Consider the following 17,814-nt stretch of genomic DNA (forward strand, 5'->3'; position numbering starts at 1 on the left):
CAAGAAGGTAGGCTATTAATCCGCGTATGAGAGGATTTATTTTAACAAATACATTGTCATACAGTTTTCGTTGGTTATTAAACTTAGATTGAAAAGAAACTGACTAATCGGTTGTTTGGTCGACTAGATGGTTTATACCAGCTACGCACTCCCTACGTAACATTAGACATGTAAATATCTCATGCAAGAGCAGTCAGTATCATTTCACGTGTAAGTCCCGTGATCGCCTCTGGCAGCGAGGTTCCTCGCATAGCGCGCAACAGCTCGTAAGTCTATGAGTTATCGTTTCAAGGAGACCGAGTCTCTGCTGTATCGAGTACCTTTGCATCTAATAAAAGACGAATTAGACTAGAAATTTTTTTTTTTTTGCCACCGCCTTTTTACAACGTACCGTAATCGTGAATAAATTAGCAATGAATGTACTTTAGGAAACACCTTTGGAAGAAATCGCAACTTTCTTTCTTAATCTATGCAAATGAATACGTTTATAATTTTAAAATATATCACTGATCGACCATCGATCGCAGGGAAATTACGTAAACATTCGTTGATCCCTGTCAATAAATTACGCGTATCCTCGAATAAACACGTACTCGTCCGTCTGTCTGCACAATTTTAGAAATATTCGCACCGTTTCTTTCGGTTTATCATTGCGGCGTGAAAAATAGAACCGACGATATTTTATAATAATATTTACGCGTCGTAATAAGAGCAAACACAATTAGTTTGAAGCCGAACAAACAGAGTTTAAGAAGAGAAGGAAAGCGTTCGCGAGAGTTTAATAAGCTAATCTAGAGGCAACTGCTCCGTAAACGGACATGCGAGAGATAAGGTTCGTCAGGTGGAAGCCGCAAGTCGCTCCGAAGAGCACCACCGTTGGCAATTCTGTGTCTCTTGGCGAGAGATCCCGTAATGACATTCGCCGTCCTTTGCCATCGGATTGTGCCCGCCATTCTTTCTTCCGTCGCTTCTCTCTTGACATTTGTTTCATGGCACTTTATCTATCCGTTATTTTTTTAAGCGCTATTACGTATAATAGCGCAATTTGTGTAATAGCTAGACTCGGCAGTTTCCGTGGTCGCTCGGTTCGACTCGGCCACGCGAGCAACACGCGATCGCCAACCTGCCTGGACCAGTTCGAGATCTTCTAGGTAGGTCTGGTGGGGAAAATAACCGGCCGGATCTCCTCTGTGCGTGTGATTCCACGCTTAAGGCTGTATACGTGTCCGTTACTTTTTTACCACGAAGCTGCCGAAGAAACCGAAGAATGAGGCCCAAGATAAGCAGCAAGATGGTAGTAAGGAGGATGGAGAGCCGTTCTCGGAGATGCCGGGAGGCTTGACCCCGCCAAGAATCTTGCATCTGCTCTGTCCTTTCTTCTTCATCCTTTGGCTCGTTTGCTTTCCATCCTTCTCGGCTGTGCTTTTCTCTTCTGTCCCTATCTAGCTTAATCTACTTTGATCTTCTTCTCCTTTCTCCTGTCTCTCTTCCCCAGCTCATACCACACACACACACACACACATACACACTCTCTCTCTCCTTTGCTCTACCCTTTCTCAACCTGATGCTGCTCAGGGACTAATTTACCGACTCCAAGTCGGTTCTACCTGCCAGCTTCGCAACGTCCGTATCGTATACGGGCAGGGCTGGCGTGACCTTTTGCGGGACCGGGTTCAAAAATTTTGCGGGCCCTAAACACACATTCAAATTCTACACTTAAATTTTGCAATGAAGAATTATTTATTTACAGATTTATTTACATATTTTTTAAGATGAATATTAAATAATAATGCAAGCTAATAATAATATTAAGTAATTTTCCTCGCTTTTTTCGACGCCAAATCTTTGATAATCTCATGAAAATCGATTATTTGCTACTTCATTCTCCGGAACAGTCCTTTCATAACGCGATTCGTAAATCTTTAGCTTCCTTTAACCAGCAGTAGTGGCAGTCTTTCGAATGTTGAGATTGATTCCTCCTAAAGGTGTTGTGGTGAATCCGGTGGGAGTATGGACCGTTGGAATTATGGTTTCTTCACAAGGAAAAACTTCGTGGTCCTTCATTATTTGTACTACTCCAAGTTTGGATTGCATGAGTCCCAATCGCATACCTGAAACGAAGAGTAAAAGAGAGAAATTATCGTGAGTAAAATTAAAAGTGACAGCCAACAGAAAGTTGAAAGATACAAACTGGTACTGGAATGCGTAAATGTTCTACCAGATTCGTGAGAGGAAAAATTTTTAATTACGTATAATACGAACGGGTCTTTCGAGTGTTTTGTAACTGTTAATATATTTTTTAACTTTTTAAATTATATTAGTTACAATTTTATATTTATTAGATTATGGGCAATCAGGGCATGCACACAGTGAGATTTAGAACCGCGTAAAGATTGTTGACAAGTGGAATGGAAGATATTTATGACGATATGATTATCTTTTCATAAAAGTAATGTCGCTAAGTGACTACCGCGAGATTGATGAAAGTTGAGATTAAGATTTCCTCTTATAACATTTTATATATCTTAATAAAACTGATCGCAAATTATTCTGGGACAAAAGCATATACGTCATCCTTAGAAAAATAGATATTCTTTAAAGAAAGAATACTCTTGAAATATATGTCCTTGTAGTACGTATTTCTGCATATATATGTATTTCATTTCGACTCTTTAAATACTACTTTCATACCTTTGCCATTGATAGTTCTAAGGTTAAAGATGTTAGAAAATATTTTGACAAATTTTACTAACCAACGCATGAGTGGGGTCCCTCACCAAAGGGAAAGTAGACGAAATTTTGCCTGGCTCTTTTGGCTTCCTCGGTGAATCGGAGTGGATCGTATTTTTCCGGATTTGGAAAGTATCGCGGATCGTGGTGCGCACCCACATTCGAAATGAATATTGGGGTATCTTTCTCTATCACCAGATCGAAATTAGGCACTTTGTAATCGGCAAGGGTAATTCGATCCAAGAATGTTAGAGGTGGATATTTACGAAGAGTTTCCGAAATAACCATATCGAGATATGGTAACGTCATAACCTGCGAAAAAATTATATTTATCATTGTGTTTAGAATTACGTTTTAACAATCTTCACGCGCTATTTATTTGCCTCTCGCGTGTTTTTAAATTAATATCTTTGTTGTGGCCGTACTATATCGTATGTGATTTTGCCATCAGTTTCCGCCAGAGCATCCTGGAGTTCTGCCCTAAGTGTCTTCTGTATATCTGGGTTCAATGCAAGTTCTTGCAGTGTGTAAGAGATGGTAGTAGAAGATGTTTCGAAACCAGCAATAAAAAATATGCTCGCTTGTGATACTAAATCGTCACCGTCAAATTCTGAGACATGCAAATTAAACTTCATCGCAAAAGTTCTGCAAAACGATCTAGTATATCCAGTACAATTGGAAACTAACTTGAAAGCAAATTAGCAAATATGAATATCTGGGCATAATTTTCAATTTGTAACACGAATACAATTATTTTTGAAGTAGTAGTCACGTTATTTTTCGTCTGTTTCACTGGGAGTTCACGAAATAAGGATAGGAAACAGAACATGTTATTCGAAATTTCCGATTTTTGACGATTCACAAATAATTTCATCAATAAAAATTAGTAAAATAATCCAGCAAATACAAACTGTAATCCTTCAGATTTTCGTCGTTCTTGTATTTCTCCCTCATCTCGATCAGCAGATCGGTGACATCATTCCTCTTCTGACCCGATTTAATTCGTTCTTCAATCGCATTCCAGAAAACAGATCGGAAGAAGTTATTCGCTTCTTTTCCAAAGAACTTCGGTTTAAGATACTTGACTAACCAAGGGCAGAAGAATATGGTAAGTAAATCTAAGTTACGATAGAAATTAAAATCGAAGACCGCCTTGCCATATTCACGGAACGCTGCTTTTGGATTTTGCAATGAACCAACTTTTAAGCCAAACGCAATGCTACCGATTATATCGGTGGTGAAATTCCCGCACATATCCGTGAACTCGATTACTTTTCCGTTACCTGAAGCAGATATTAGATTTCCTATGATGTGTCTAGCATTGTTGCATTTTTAATCAAGAAACAATAATTGCAAAATTTAAAAAGTCCTCTCACACCAAGAGGATTGACTTTTAATTTTGTTAAACGTTTCTATTAAGTAAGAATTATTGTTTTAAAAATATATATTGAACTAACAACAGTTTCTCATGGTCAATCTGTGTTATTATGTAAATGCATTAGAAATGCGGTTTACCTTCCAAATGCAACGAATCGAGATACTTTGCAAGATCGTCAGCGACCACCAGCATTAACTCGAACATTTTCTTTATCTTGCCCGTGGTAAACATCGGCGTTAATTTTGACCTAAGAGATTTCCATCCTGGGTTTTTCATCATGAACAGATTTGCGTATCCAAGACGATCATCCTTCTCATCTGCAGTTGCGTATCTATTAGCGAAATAGTTAAAGTCGCTCACTAGGACGTGCTTCACGAGTTCTGGATCGCGAATTAACAGATAAGGTTTGTCGAAGATGTAAAATCCCAAGAAAGGTAAACCTTCTCCATAATTGTATAGGTTCTTGACAAAGATTGCGGCTGGTATTCTTGACAAAAGACAGTCCATGAAGTTGCCTACGAAGGGCGTAGGTGGCATCTGTTGCACGCCCCGTTTCGTCCAGTAGTTGAAATTCCGAGTCATGTACAAATAAGCGGCAATCATCAGTGACCACACAATCAGGATACCATCCAGACTCCAGTATGGCGTTAACAAGGCCATTTTGAATGTGTCTGACAAGGAAAAATGCTTTCGTTGATCCCGAAAGATAATATTTATCGACAATTTTTTGATTGCGGATTTTTATGCATTTGAGGAAAATGTAAAAGTATAGAAAGTGTAGTAGGAAGATGGTGTAGAATATGGAAAATAATATATTTGGTAAAATGAGCAGCGTATCGCGGAACACGAAGATACAGCGATGTTTACAGAACTTCCAACTCTTCACATATAAATGACTGTTCTGACTGAAACATTTGCAATGACACAATACTCCGCAGTACAATACGTGGAAATACAATCTCTCTCGAGGCTCAGCATCCCTCTTAAGTTGTGGGGAATGTAGGCAGTCTTTCATTCAAATTCGGTGTCCGTTTTTCCCAAAAATCGATGCCATCCCGTGTCCCGAGTGAAACGGGGTACGCATCGCGATATCACAGCGACTATTTGAAGGCTTGGACCTCGGTGACAAGGTTTACGAAACGTCGATTGGGGCATTCATATCGGCAACTAGTTAATGTTGTAAATAATTTCTCTCGGTACGTTTCAAAACTCGACGTCACGTTTTCATCGCAAACCTTGTACTTTGGCCAACCCCTTGTTTGCATCTTGGGGATTGCGACCTCTATGTATAATAAAAAATGCCTAGAATAGGATGCACATAATACATGAATGTCTCAAATAAAACAGTCGTTATGACATTCTATTTAATGATTGTAAAATAAATCATTATTTGTGTTTTATTTCATTCATAAAAATACGAAATTTCATACAAATACAAATATCTGGAGGTCTGTTAATATATAATGAATGAAATATGTTATTAGTCTCTGGTTAAAAAAAATCACTAATGTCAGTTCTTTTAAAACTCTAAGAGTTTGTTGACCTATGACAAAACTTATTTAGTCAATTACCAATTTAATAGGAACACTTTTCTGATGTTTTTATAAAGAAGATGAAATATAATAGTAGAATCGGCTTTCTTTTTGGATACAATTGTATATTATTTAATCAACGAGTAATTTGCTGGCACAGAATGTTGAATATTCTGGCGTTCCACGTGGAATGATTCAAAATTAGAGTTTTCATCAAGGAGCGGAGAATATTAGAAAAGGAATAGCATTTAAGACAACTATATTCTATGCGATGGACGTAGTTTTTTCAAATGGTAGAATAGTTGGAAGATAAATGTAAATCATTTTCTCAAAACGAATCATTTCAGTGAAAGTCTAATGATTGTATCCGTGATTGATCTGTATGATTGTTTGGATTCGATGAAATCTGCCTCCTTTTCCACGAGAATGCCGATTAATGAAAGAAGAAACGGTAAAATTTTAGTGTAATTAACAGAATACTATTCGATTAAAGCTAAGTAAATTATTCAGAAAAGAGGGAAATGATAACAAATTGCAGTATGCATAACATCGAGAATCAGAGTCGCGTCATATTTGAATTTAATTTACAAGATAAAGAACGAAAATTATTTGTAACTGATAGAAGATTAGAAGAAATAGCTTAATTCTGTCGTGTATGTTTTACAGTGAAATATACAGTACGTACCACTATGACTTACTTCAGTCGTCACAAGCACTATAAAATAACAGATATCAAATTCAGATTTACGCAGAATGAGAAAACGTTTCCGAATCTTGCAACGTAAGTTGCTTAAATGAGCTTTGTATCGTCGGCAGCATTATATATATGTCTCATTATGCGAATAACGTAATATTTGCGCGACGATGTGTCAGGGTTTGGAAGGTGGGGTTTGGATTTATGCCTTATAGAAATCGTGAGGTTGAAGGTGACAGTCTTTCTGATGTTTTTTCACAAGATTTATCGTTGATTTGAGTGCAAAACAAGCGCTTTATATTCCAGATAATAATAATTTCTGCGTTTCTCGAAAGATTTCTACCTGAATGGTATTTTTCCTTCCTATCTATTTTACTACTTAATCAAAAATCTTCTTATTGAAGGAGATGAGCACGCGTTTATACTGTTGTATACACGCGTGACGATGGGAATTTAATTATATAAATAGACCTCGCAGATACGATGTTACGTTTGTGCCGGTGAAAGTTCACGTTCGTTCACGGCGCGCCTTCATCCTGATCAAAGAAAGTGTCGTCCTTTACTTTTCAGCTTTTCTACCCGTTGTTTCTCCACTCTCTTTCGAGTTCTTTTGGCGAGACCGCAAGCGAGTACGCAGAGAAGGTACGAGAAAGCGAAAAGGAACGAAAGAAATAGAAAAGAAAAGAATAGAAAAGGAAGGGAAGAAAGAGAAAGACAAAAACGACGTACTATTCAGGTGGTCGTACGCGTCTCCGTGTTCTGAACTGAATAAGAGCGGCGACGATGAACGGGAACTTCTCTTTAATTCATTAAAACTTTACGCATGACGTTTTAGATATTTATCTCGGCAACCCCTTTTATCCGCTATGACTTCGTGTACTTTGAGTCTGCCTCAGAGGCTCGACTACTACACTTTTATTTCTGCACCGCGGTTTCTCTTTCCTTTTTCTATACCCCTTTTACGGTTATATCTCATCTCTCTTCCCTCCTGCTTCTGTTTTACTCTCAACCTTGCTTTTTCTTTCGTATCCTCTTTTTCCAGTTTATCCATTTTCTATCCTCCATCCCTGTCTTTCCTTCGATCTCCTCTTTATCATTTGTCCCTCCTTCTCTCCTCTCCCACTTTGCAATTTCTTTTTGCGCTATCGCGTTGTTTCTTCTTCGATGCTGGCCGAGCTGCATCGTCGTTTATAGGTTCTCAGGATTCGAGGATGCAGCTGGGTCCTCCAGCTTCTCGTACCGTCGATTCGTCTGTCACTTTCGAACCATCGCGTCTTTTCTCATCGTAAATTTATGGCATTGTAAAAGCGGAACGAAATTTGGCACCAAAGGGAGCGTGAACTTGAAAAAAGAGAGAAAACGAAAAGCACACATCGACGTTCTGATTGGAGATGTGGTTCCTAACGATGTGATTTTATGTTGCAGGTATGGCTCTCGTTTCTCGAAGACAGAGGATCGAGACGTTACCTCGGGTAAGCAGACAAAATCAATTTTTGAAATTCTTTAAACTGGCAGGCGCGTGCATGTTCGATCGTCCGATTTACATTCAAATTTCCAGCTGATGTTATTGCCGAAGGGAAGGAATTTGTCTTACGATTTTCAGTCCTCTTCCGCCCCCCCCCCGTTGTTTCTTTTTCGATCTGTGAACACATTGCACACGGCAAAGCTGCATCGATATTTACAGTTGCCTTGTAGAGAAGAGAGTACGCCTGAAACCACTTCTCGATCGTACTTTCAATCGACAATCCTATGTTGAGATTTCATTGTGATAGTGTAGGTATTGATACAGAAAGCGGAAGAAAAGAGAGCTTTCTTTTGTACGGAACACGCTAGAGACCCAAGATATCTAAATATCCTTTTATACGACTGTACCGGAACTTTTTGTTAATAACAGCTATAATTTAACTGTTTTCAAAATATATATTTTTTCCAATGTATATTTAACCATATATTTCCAAATTATTTATACATTATAATTGCTACAGATACACGACTGTGTATTATAACATTGCGCGTATGAAATCCTTCACGGCTATTATTTCACAATCATTTCCTGCTTTAGGTTCCACTCGAATCTACCAAACAATCGTCTCGTCTGGAAAGAGTTACGCTCTCAATTTTTTTCTCGTCAATTTTTTTTTGCCTTAAACCCGAGGCGCACGATATTACCGAACGATATTCGATTCGCTGAAACCAAGCCTTTAAACGAAGGACGAACAAGTTTCTTATTCGTAACCTGCTGTTATGCTCCCGCTGAGGGCTTAGCCGGTTTTGCAGGTTGAAATTGGCTAGCCGTCCGCATTACGGTGTATCATTATGTTGTTTCTTTTGCGGTAATCCGGTTGCCGCTTCGAAATTTGAGCTATGATACGGAATAACCTAGGAGACTCACGAAAATCAATCGATCTGAATAATTATATCTTTGTATCGTCGTAACGTTTCATCTTACGTTGCGGTTCCTCTATTCCCTTACAATAATTACCTATCGTTTTGTGACTCGAACACCTATCGACGTTTTTGATAGTTACCTTAATGTTCGATGGAATTGAATTTCGACCATCGATAACGTAAAAGGCGTTTTATTAGTTGGCCTAATGATCGGTGGCGCAGTTGAATGCACTATCATTTGGCACGATTCTCTTTGCATGCGTGCCGATGCCTCTGCTCGAAAACGTACGTATGACTTTCGCTGATTTTAGAACGATTAGAGCTCCGAGTATTAGATACCAGGACAGCCGATATATGGGACCGTGTTAATAATCATAGTCGGTTTAATAATTACACGTGTTAGGCGACATATATTCTGCGTTAATATCCGGCCATCAATTGAAAATACGATGCGAAATCAATGCTAATCGATTAACGAAACGTACATACATCGTCCGGGAAACGAATGTTGTATCTCATGCTGCCAGACTCATGCACCGCGTGTCCCTACGCGAACGCGTACCTTCGTTGGCAATATTATAATTACGCGCTCAATTATTTTTAAGCTAATTACTGCGTCCATCGCTGAACAATAGCTGGCAATTCTAGTTTATTATCCAGTTATGAATCCGGTTTTGTTGACGAACAATGGATTCGAACAGTTTTCCTCATACGTTTGATACGAATGCCCTTCATCGATGGAACGAAGATAATTATTTAATTTTGGAATATGTCGATACATCGTCGAGTTGAAATCCGTTCGAGTTGAGATCCATTAGATATAGGCATCTTTTTTTTTTTTTTACTTGCAAAGCCCAATCAAGCCCAATCAATCAATATTTATTTTGTTGGATTTTTAACCGTCTATAAATTAAATAACGTCGTGTTAGAAATTCGCAAGTACGCAACGCGTAATGTTAAAAAAATATGTACGATTTATAAAAGACGTTTAATTTCAATTTTATTTTACGCAGCGAATACAAAATATGTAACTTTAATTGTAGCTAAAAGAATATCTTTTCCATTTGTAGCCATCTTCAGTGACCAATTTTTCTTTTCATCGCGCTGCTTGTATTTCTCGGCTAATGGGCTATGCTTCAACCCTTAAGATGACGCGCTTTAGAACATCAACAAGTCTTGTGTTTGTAAACCGCAATATTCGTTACGACTTTTGCTCATTAACGCGTTTTTATCATTACGAAACAGAATTGAGGGGTTTGTACTAATAAAGAGGTAGCTTCAATGTTCAGACTTGATTACGTATTTATAGCACGTCTCAAGAAATTACCTTTCTAAAATCATTGGAAAGTAACATTACCTCTTTATTGCAGCAATCCCTTCGATTGTTAGTTTATAGACAGTTAAAATTCAACATTCAATGATATCTATCGAGAGAACGATCGTTAACATCGTGTAAGTTTTATGGAATAACGTATCGTATCGCAATTTGGTACCAGGAGGAATTTTTGATGGTGTACGCGGGTCAGTTCGGAGAATTCGCAACAAGATTCCGCATCGAGTTACAAGGCGCGTGATATAACTTCCCGTGCAGATGGTTACTAAGCATTCTGCGTCGTGTGGCGGTTTTCCGTCTGCCACGAAACGGCACGTATTCAGACTAATCGGCCTAAAAGCATTTCAAGAGTGACTCATCGTCATTGCGAAAGGAAGGGGCAGAAGCGAAAGGGAAAATAAACAGGGAAAAATCACAAAGTCCAAATATGCTAGTTTTTCCAACCATTTGAAAGTAAGCCTCTTGGTGACAGAGATTCGCTCTCGTTGCGCAGTATAAATTCGCCATTTATTGATTCACTCCACGGTTTACCTTCTTTATTTAATTAATCATTTACTTTCTTTTGTCCACGCTCGCCGAGTCATGTGCAGATATGCAGATATAGCATAAAACTTGTTTCATATATAAATCTGTTTCACTGTCTTCTCAGTGTAAAAGATTACACCCTATATATATGGGGTTAGGGCCGTGTAACGAATCTTCATTTGGATTAGCCATCGTTGTTTTACAATATGGATGATATTTACTGGTACAAACATGATTAGTGGCGATTAGATATTCTATATTTTCAACTTCTTTTTTCGCGTAGGATCACCCCCTTTCCGCTTGTACCATCAGTTACCAACCACCCTGTATAAATGGTTTCATTTTAAATGATAAAAGATCGGAAATTATTTACATGTTAGTTGGCTCGCCTCTATAAATTCTAATTCATCCAAGTTTTATTTGTCACGGTGTTTGCAAATACATCTACTCATGATTCTTACTCCACCAGCACATCAATTAGCTTTATTCTTTAAAAAGTCTTCTCGTGGCAATTTAGGTTCGTTCTACCTCCGTAAAGGTGTCCCAGAGGGACGAGCGTAAAGAAAAGCAAACAGAGAGACGTATCCTTTCCCGATTTCCTCGGGTAGTTTCACGATGTTTCGTTGAAACTGAAGAATTCTTCGTAAGAAAGAAAAATAAGAGAGAGACGGATAATTTTCTAACTCTTTCTCTAGAAGCGTAAGAAACATAGGGGATGAAAAGACACGTAACCGTTTCCAAGATCATTCGTTCGGAATTCTTTATCATTTTATTCATATTTTGAACACAAGCCTGTATTTCTCTTTGCATCGTATATTCTTTTCATATTTTCATTCATCGTTCATTTTGATTTCTTCGCTATAAATTTTATAATTTAGTCGACAGTAATGTTAATATTAACGAACGAAACTTTGCCTTGCAATTGTGACTTGTCGCTCTTGAAAAGTATATCGAATCAACTCCATAAAGGTAACTGTAATCGACTACAAATGAGGCGAGAGGCGCTAATAGAAGCTGTCGTCACTTTTTTTTGGCCATTTTCATAATGATTATCATAATGGTGAGAGATGCAACGAAATTCGTTTAGAGAAGAAATTTTTATTTTGCGGAAGTGTTTGTGCAATGAATGGTAACTCGTCGACGATATTTCGCATACCGAATCGCGTAGCAGAAACGTTCTGCGAATATACCGAGCATAGTAGAACGGACGTACATACAGTTATGCGAGTTCGCGTTGTCTCGTAGCAGAACCGGTACCGTTACGCCTTGAAAATGGACTTTTGCAATTTCCTTAAACGTAACGGTGTGAAATTCAGTCTGCCTACCCTTTACCGCGAACCTATTAGCGGGAGAATCGATAGTGTCTCCTCGCGGTGGTGTTTGCATCGTTTTCAATTCCGTTTTCCAATGGTTCGTTCGCACTATCGCGACGTACAGTTGCCGATTCGAACACGGGCAACCGAGCGTTTCTTTGTGTTCTACTTATTCGCCGAAGTAACTTCGAAATTGAGAAATTCAGCAGCGCATCTGCTCGAAACGTCGATTCGTTCAACATTTATATCGTGTCTCGTTAAAATCTATGATATAATAGTCAAAGAGAGGAAGAAAATTCGCGGGGAAATTCTAATCTGTCGGGTAAATCGTAACGCAAAATTTCCTGTTCGCTGATACGTGGATCGTTTTCGTAACTACAGTAAATATGCAGAACTTTACATTAAGATTTACATAATCAGTGTACGTATATTTGCCTGGATTCAATTCACGCTAGACAATTTCGGTGATATTCCACGTAGTCGGGTAGAGGGAGGGGGCGCACTGCGAATCAGCAACGTCGTCAAGAGAGGATGAAAAGGGAGGAGCGGGGGAAAGCAGAATTAATTCTTTGTGGTTGGCACATTTGCTGCGCGGAATTCGCCCGGATTACCAAGACTTCCGTCGGTGGTAAACGAACCCGCAGAGTGGACTGATCTGCCGGAGATCCGTATGCACGTGGCGTTGCATTTCATTAAAGCGAAAGGTGGTCGCGAATGGAAAAAGAAACTCAGGGGGGTGGCCCGCAAGGAAAGAGCGTTGGTCCACGTTGATCCAATTACCTCGCCTTCGTGAAATTCACCGGCCATCCTTGTTAACAAAGGACCGGCACCGTCCACAGAGCATAATAAATTTCAATGTTTTTTCCACATAATTATAATTTGGAAACTTTTTCTATTTCGTTAGAGGCTGTAAATTAATGTGGCGCCAGCCGCCGCTTCTCTCGTCATATCGTGCTCTTACTGAGCTATGGTACCCTCCTTTTCTTACCACCTTTTATTACGCTAGTATACCGAGCTTGATAATTTTATACCGCTGAGTAATAGGGCGTCTTCCGGCGGCAACTTTCGACGAAAACCAACCCTCTGACGAAATTGTGCTTTAACTTTCCTTCTTTTTCATCATCTTGGCCGCCTTTGGTCTCTCCGTCGTTTCGCCTGTTTTACTTTAACCACAAAGCCGAGTCGCTAAGGTCCACGGTACTTTTTTACGTTTCTCGAAGAAACATGGCGATATACGTCGCCTTCTTTACAACGCAACGGTTGGTTTCGCGGAAGCTCGAGATTCCTCGCGAAACGCTGAAAGCATCTGTTTCCCTTTCTGAAAATATCGAGACACACGGTTGGCGCGTGTTTTTGTTTGTTCAATTGCAAGCCAGCACGGGATATCGCACGCTCGCAGGCCAGGGAAACGCAGACAGCGGGATTGCTGGCGTAAAGGGAAAACTAGATTTTCGTGTGTTCCACTGTGAAACATTTAGCTCGGAACCACCTCGCGCTTGTACCAACGGTATTTATTCGAAAACTTAATTATTCTCGCAATTACTTGCGAACTTCCACGTACGGGGGTTGAGCGTGCTTGCTCCACGTAAATTTACATTGTGATGCTGTTTCGAAAGTTCTTCATAGTAACCGAAGATGACGGGAACTTCGCTGTTTCAGCGACGAACGTTATATGAGAAATTATTGTCGAAAGTTCGCGCATTTCGACCTTCTATCAGTTCTTTCTTTCCGTTGCCGTGTGTACTCACGACGATGGTCGTTGCAGTTGCGTTCGAAAGTTCGCGCATTGCCAACTCGAAAGCTACGAGGTTGTAACTTTGCATATTCATAGACTGCGAAAAGGAAACAGAGAAATCTTTAACATAATTGTACCATAAACAGAAATATATACTTAAACTGCAATTTTCCCTCGATTCACTTCAAGTCGTTTAGATCGCTACAATTCACTGCAATTCGCTCGAGCCCAGCTTCGACTCGCCTCTTTCGATCAAGTACAAACCGTCTAGCAAGAACAGAGAGTTGCATATCGATTTTTCCGTACGTATCTCGGTTACGTACACGCAATTCTACTCGCTACCGGAAGATATCGTGCTGGCACCAGAAATATACCGAGATACAGATTTAAATATTCATACGGCCATGAAAAATGGTAGAATACTATTTATTACGGTTCGTATCTAACACATAGTTTGGTGGAGTACATGTATGCACATCTTCCACAGGTCCTTTTCGTCTGAAAGAGTCTTGCTCTTGCGAGTTGCTCTTGTTTCAAACAAAAAGCCCATGGGAAGGGGGTGGAACTATTCTCCGAGTTTAAGGAATTTACTTTGAAATCCTTTTGTTCTTGTTGCCGCGACGGAGGCAAGGTCTGCCGTATAAAAGGGACACAAACGGAAAGCTCTGTGGCTTTGAAAAATGGATTCGTTCTGCCTTCGCGCTAACATGGACGTATTTAAAAGCGCCGCGAAATAACAGAGAGAAGACACGACGGCTACTTAGTTGGCGCAAATCGGTTCGAAATTCGTTGTAATTAAGTAACGAGTTAACACGACTGTCGGCACCGACGCGAAAACAAAGTGTTAAATGTTGCTAGCGAGTAACAAACGAAGACCGATGGGAATGAACGTTCTTTCTTTCGTTTCCTTCAAAAAGGCAACAAAACCGGATACGCTCGGTCGAGTGTGTCATTACAGAAGCTAAGCGAAATGCGCCAGTTTGCCTCTGCTACAGTTATACTACAACTGAGAAAAAGACGAGAAACTGTCTAGGGAAGGATAATGTTTTGGCCAGTGGTAATGCGTTACCAGAGACGACAGCACAGACAGGAAAAACGTAAACGCAATATGTTTTCGGGTGCCTTCGGTCAATCTCAGTGATATTGTCGATATTCCAATAAATATTAACGATATCATATTGACAATATATATTGATTCTTTTAGTCGAGAACGAGCATATTGACAGTATAAAGGCACCGTTCGAGAACAGTTTGGGATGTTCCCAGTACGTATACTGTAGAGATTATGGTTGTAGATGGTGGTTTTTGCTGCGTTCGCGATTTTCGTTACATAGCGAAACTCGAAAACTTCCTGGATTCTCCACCCGATTCTAAATTCGAGCCGAGATGAAAGGTCTGCCCAACGATCTCCCCCTTCGAAAAGCGTTCAAAGTTATCCGAAGTCGCGCACCTTTGTTTTCTTCGAAAGCATCGGAGGAATTTGTTAATCCACCGTCGTCCTCTCGCTGTAAGCGATTCTACGCTCGCTTCCTCCTCGGTCGGATACGAAAGAATTTGCAGGAGTGCGAAACAAAAATTACGTAATCGTGGCGGCTCGATCTCGTGGCCACCGGCCACATTAGAGGAGGGCAAAGAACTTTCCGAAGAATGTTCGTTGGCTCACTTGGTGTCTCCTTTGATTATCGATAATGTCCTTTCTTAAAGGAAGGTTCGTATTCTGTCGACTTAATTGGCCGTGGCGAGCAACTATTGTATACGTATTTAATCACAAGATTAGGTACGAAGAGTATATAATATAGAAGAAGAACGCGATAAGTATACTTCAAAATTTTCAAAATATTTCCCCTCTTAATGTTAAATCTCGAGGACCTTAAAAGGAGGACCATTGTTTGTCTTAACAGCTATGTTCGAACGTAACAGGTTCTTTTCGCTTTGAAACTTTTTATATCGATATATTTCTGTTTTATTACAAAGCGCCACTTAAATCAGAAAATCAATAAGAACGTACCTATTGTGTTTTTACCTGTAATCTTCATATGAAATTTGTAAAACCATCAGTGTGTCGTTACTATCGTTTGAATAAAACTTTGGTTACATCTGAACAGGAAGTATAGCAACGCGGTCGAGCGATAAAATTCTCTTGAACTTGGGGATTTCTTATTTTAGAAGATTCTGTTCTCTTCGCTGTCCTTGGCCCTGTCGCTGCGCGTCATCCTTTCGTTTCTCGTCTTTCTCGTTCGTTTCCTCCTCCGTGATTCGCTCTTAAGAGGCTTATTTTCAATACGAGAAACTGGAAACTCACGCATTGGGGAGATTCCGTGATCGCTGCTCTTGTCTCGTCTTTGAATGTCCGTCTCGCTTGCCTCATTTTTCTCCCCCTCTTCGCTCCACCCGCCTTCGTCTTTTGTCTCTTCTTCGAGACCCTCGCTCATCAGTGGCTCGTGATTCCCGTAGTTACTCTCCTTTGTCCTTCGATCTATCCTGCTCTCTTCATCGATATCTAGTTGTTTCAAACTGTCGCTCTTTGACTCGAAACTTCTCGATCGACTTATTTTGATTCCTCTACCGTGATATATCGTCGTTCATCTTGAATTCAAGATGACACGTGTATCCTGTGTGATCATTAACTTATTCGTATAACCTGTCTTCCTTTCGTTCGTCTCCTGCAAGTACATCATACGAGCAGGTCACCGTGTACGGATATAGCTCTCAATTACGAACGATCGGTGTATCGCCGCGTTAACTTTCGCTCGAGCTAAATGCAATTAACCAGGGTTTCCCTTGGATTTCTTCGATTACGTGACCAAGCATACACGTTCGAGCGGATACATTTAAAAGCCGCGTGTCTTTTACTTGTTGCGTCCATGTGGATGCAAACAGGCTACAAATTGATTGCCTAGTAGCGTAATGTAGGTAGCGAGATTCACATTTCGACGTGGAACTCGCTTATCGTCTCAATTTATTCGTTTGTAATACAACGCTGCTTCCATCGATCTCTTACATGCGCCTCTCTTACTATTTTCTTATTTCCATCGCGTCTGTTTCTCGTGTTCTCGTGTTATTCTTACCGAGAAACTTCGCGACATTATGCGTTAGTAAGTCTGTAGCGTGTATCGCTTATCCACGACTCGCGAACAAACCGTTCTACGTCGAAAGTTTCATTCGCTCGTGGTTAGGTTGTATTTTTCCAAGGAGTACGAGGTTTCGTCCGACTGCGAGAAAGCTTTATCTGTTGTATAATTTATAGGTAAGATCGATTGGAGATGATCGGTCGTGAGGAGGATCGGACAGTTTCGAGTCGAGAGAAAATCGCGATAAGGAAGGAAGTTGTGATAGGAATAACGAGCTTTCTTGACCGCGCGTCACGTCTGCGTTAAGGAACAGGAATCGCGATGAACTCTTGTATACGATCGTTCGCGTTATTAATTGTAATGATCGTTCGAATTACGACGGGATACTTATCGGGACGAAGAAAGCAGCAGTCGTTGAAAGTTAGCAAATACCCTGTGAGCAAGCTTTCGTTCCGGATGTTTCTGTCGAATTCCCGATCTTATTTCACGTTTACGACAGGATTGTAAATATTTTTAACAGTCTCTTAAAGACTCGTGAAAATTCGTCGAAGTTTGCAGCTAACGGCGACGTAAAAAGAAACTAAAGCAAAGAAAATCAATACTCGAACGAAAGCTGATGAAATTCCGGATTCTATCCTACTATTATCCTTTATACTCTTTGTTCTTGTTCGAATTAAAGTTCCACGAAAACTGGGATTTAGATCTTCAAACACCAAACGGTATTGCAGTTTTTAAGTTTTATTTATTTTCACGCGGAACCACAACGATACAATAATACTTACATCCGATAAAGTGCAACAATAGTCTTGGATCGTATAACCAACGTAAATCCACTTATTCGTACATCAATGTATCCCAGCCTGCCATAAATCATTCCGACATTCTGTAACATACCATGGCGTGGTCGATTAACGCGGCATTAATGTGGCAATTAGAGCCCGATTCCTATTATTCCAACATGTTATAATTAACGTGTCAAGAGCTGCATATTCGACCGACAACCTTTTCCTTCGAAGACAGCTCGCAACGATGCGACTCATTTTGAATCTCGGTAGGGATAATGACTAATGCGTGTACGGACAACCGAGATAATAGTATTCGCGATGTTATGAACA

The 17,814-nt window shown here is 39.9% G+C and overlaps 1 protein-coding gene across 5 annotated transcripts in view; it reads right to left on the reverse strand.

The window, feature by feature from the left end:
* Positions 1 to 1,716: 1,716 nt before the first annotated feature.
* Positions 1,717 to 17,814, reverse strand: part of LOC117157699 (cytochrome P450 6k1-like) — a 209,024-nt gene continuing 192,926 nt past the window's right edge. Inside the window, exons 2-7 of one of the 5 annotated variants that reach the window (XM_076619193.1) lie at positions 17,482 to 17,582; positions 4,246 to 4,779; positions 3,642 to 4,013; positions 3,156 to 3,340; positions 2,754 to 3,042; positions 1,717 to 2,111 (exon numbers count right to left, since the gene is read on the reverse strand). In XM_076619193.1, coding sequence (XP_076475308.1) covers positions 1,933 to 2,111; positions 2,754 to 3,042; positions 3,156 to 3,340; positions 3,642 to 4,013; positions 4,246 to 4,768 — 1,548 coding nt within the window. In that variant the 5' untranslated portion in view covers positions 4,769 to 4,779; positions 17,482 to 17,582 and the 3' untranslated portion in view covers positions 1,717 to 1,932. Of the gene's footprint in view, positions 2,112 to 2,753; positions 3,043 to 3,155; positions 3,341 to 3,641; positions 4,014 to 4,245; positions 4,780 to 6,325; positions 8,097 to 17,481; positions 17,614 to 17,814 lie in introns of those variants that run through there. The other 4 variants (XM_076619192.1, XM_033335918.2, XM_033335919.2 and 1 more) reach the window with 4 other exon arrangements.

This window comes from Bombus vancouverensis, chromosome 6 (genome assembly GCF_051014615.1).
Source record: "Bombus vancouverensis nearcticus chromosome 6, iyBomVanc1_principal, whole genome shotgun sequence".
In the NCBI taxonomy this organism is placed as follows: domain Eukaryota; kingdom Metazoa; phylum Arthropoda; class Insecta; order Hymenoptera; family Apidae; genus Bombus; species Bombus vancouverensis.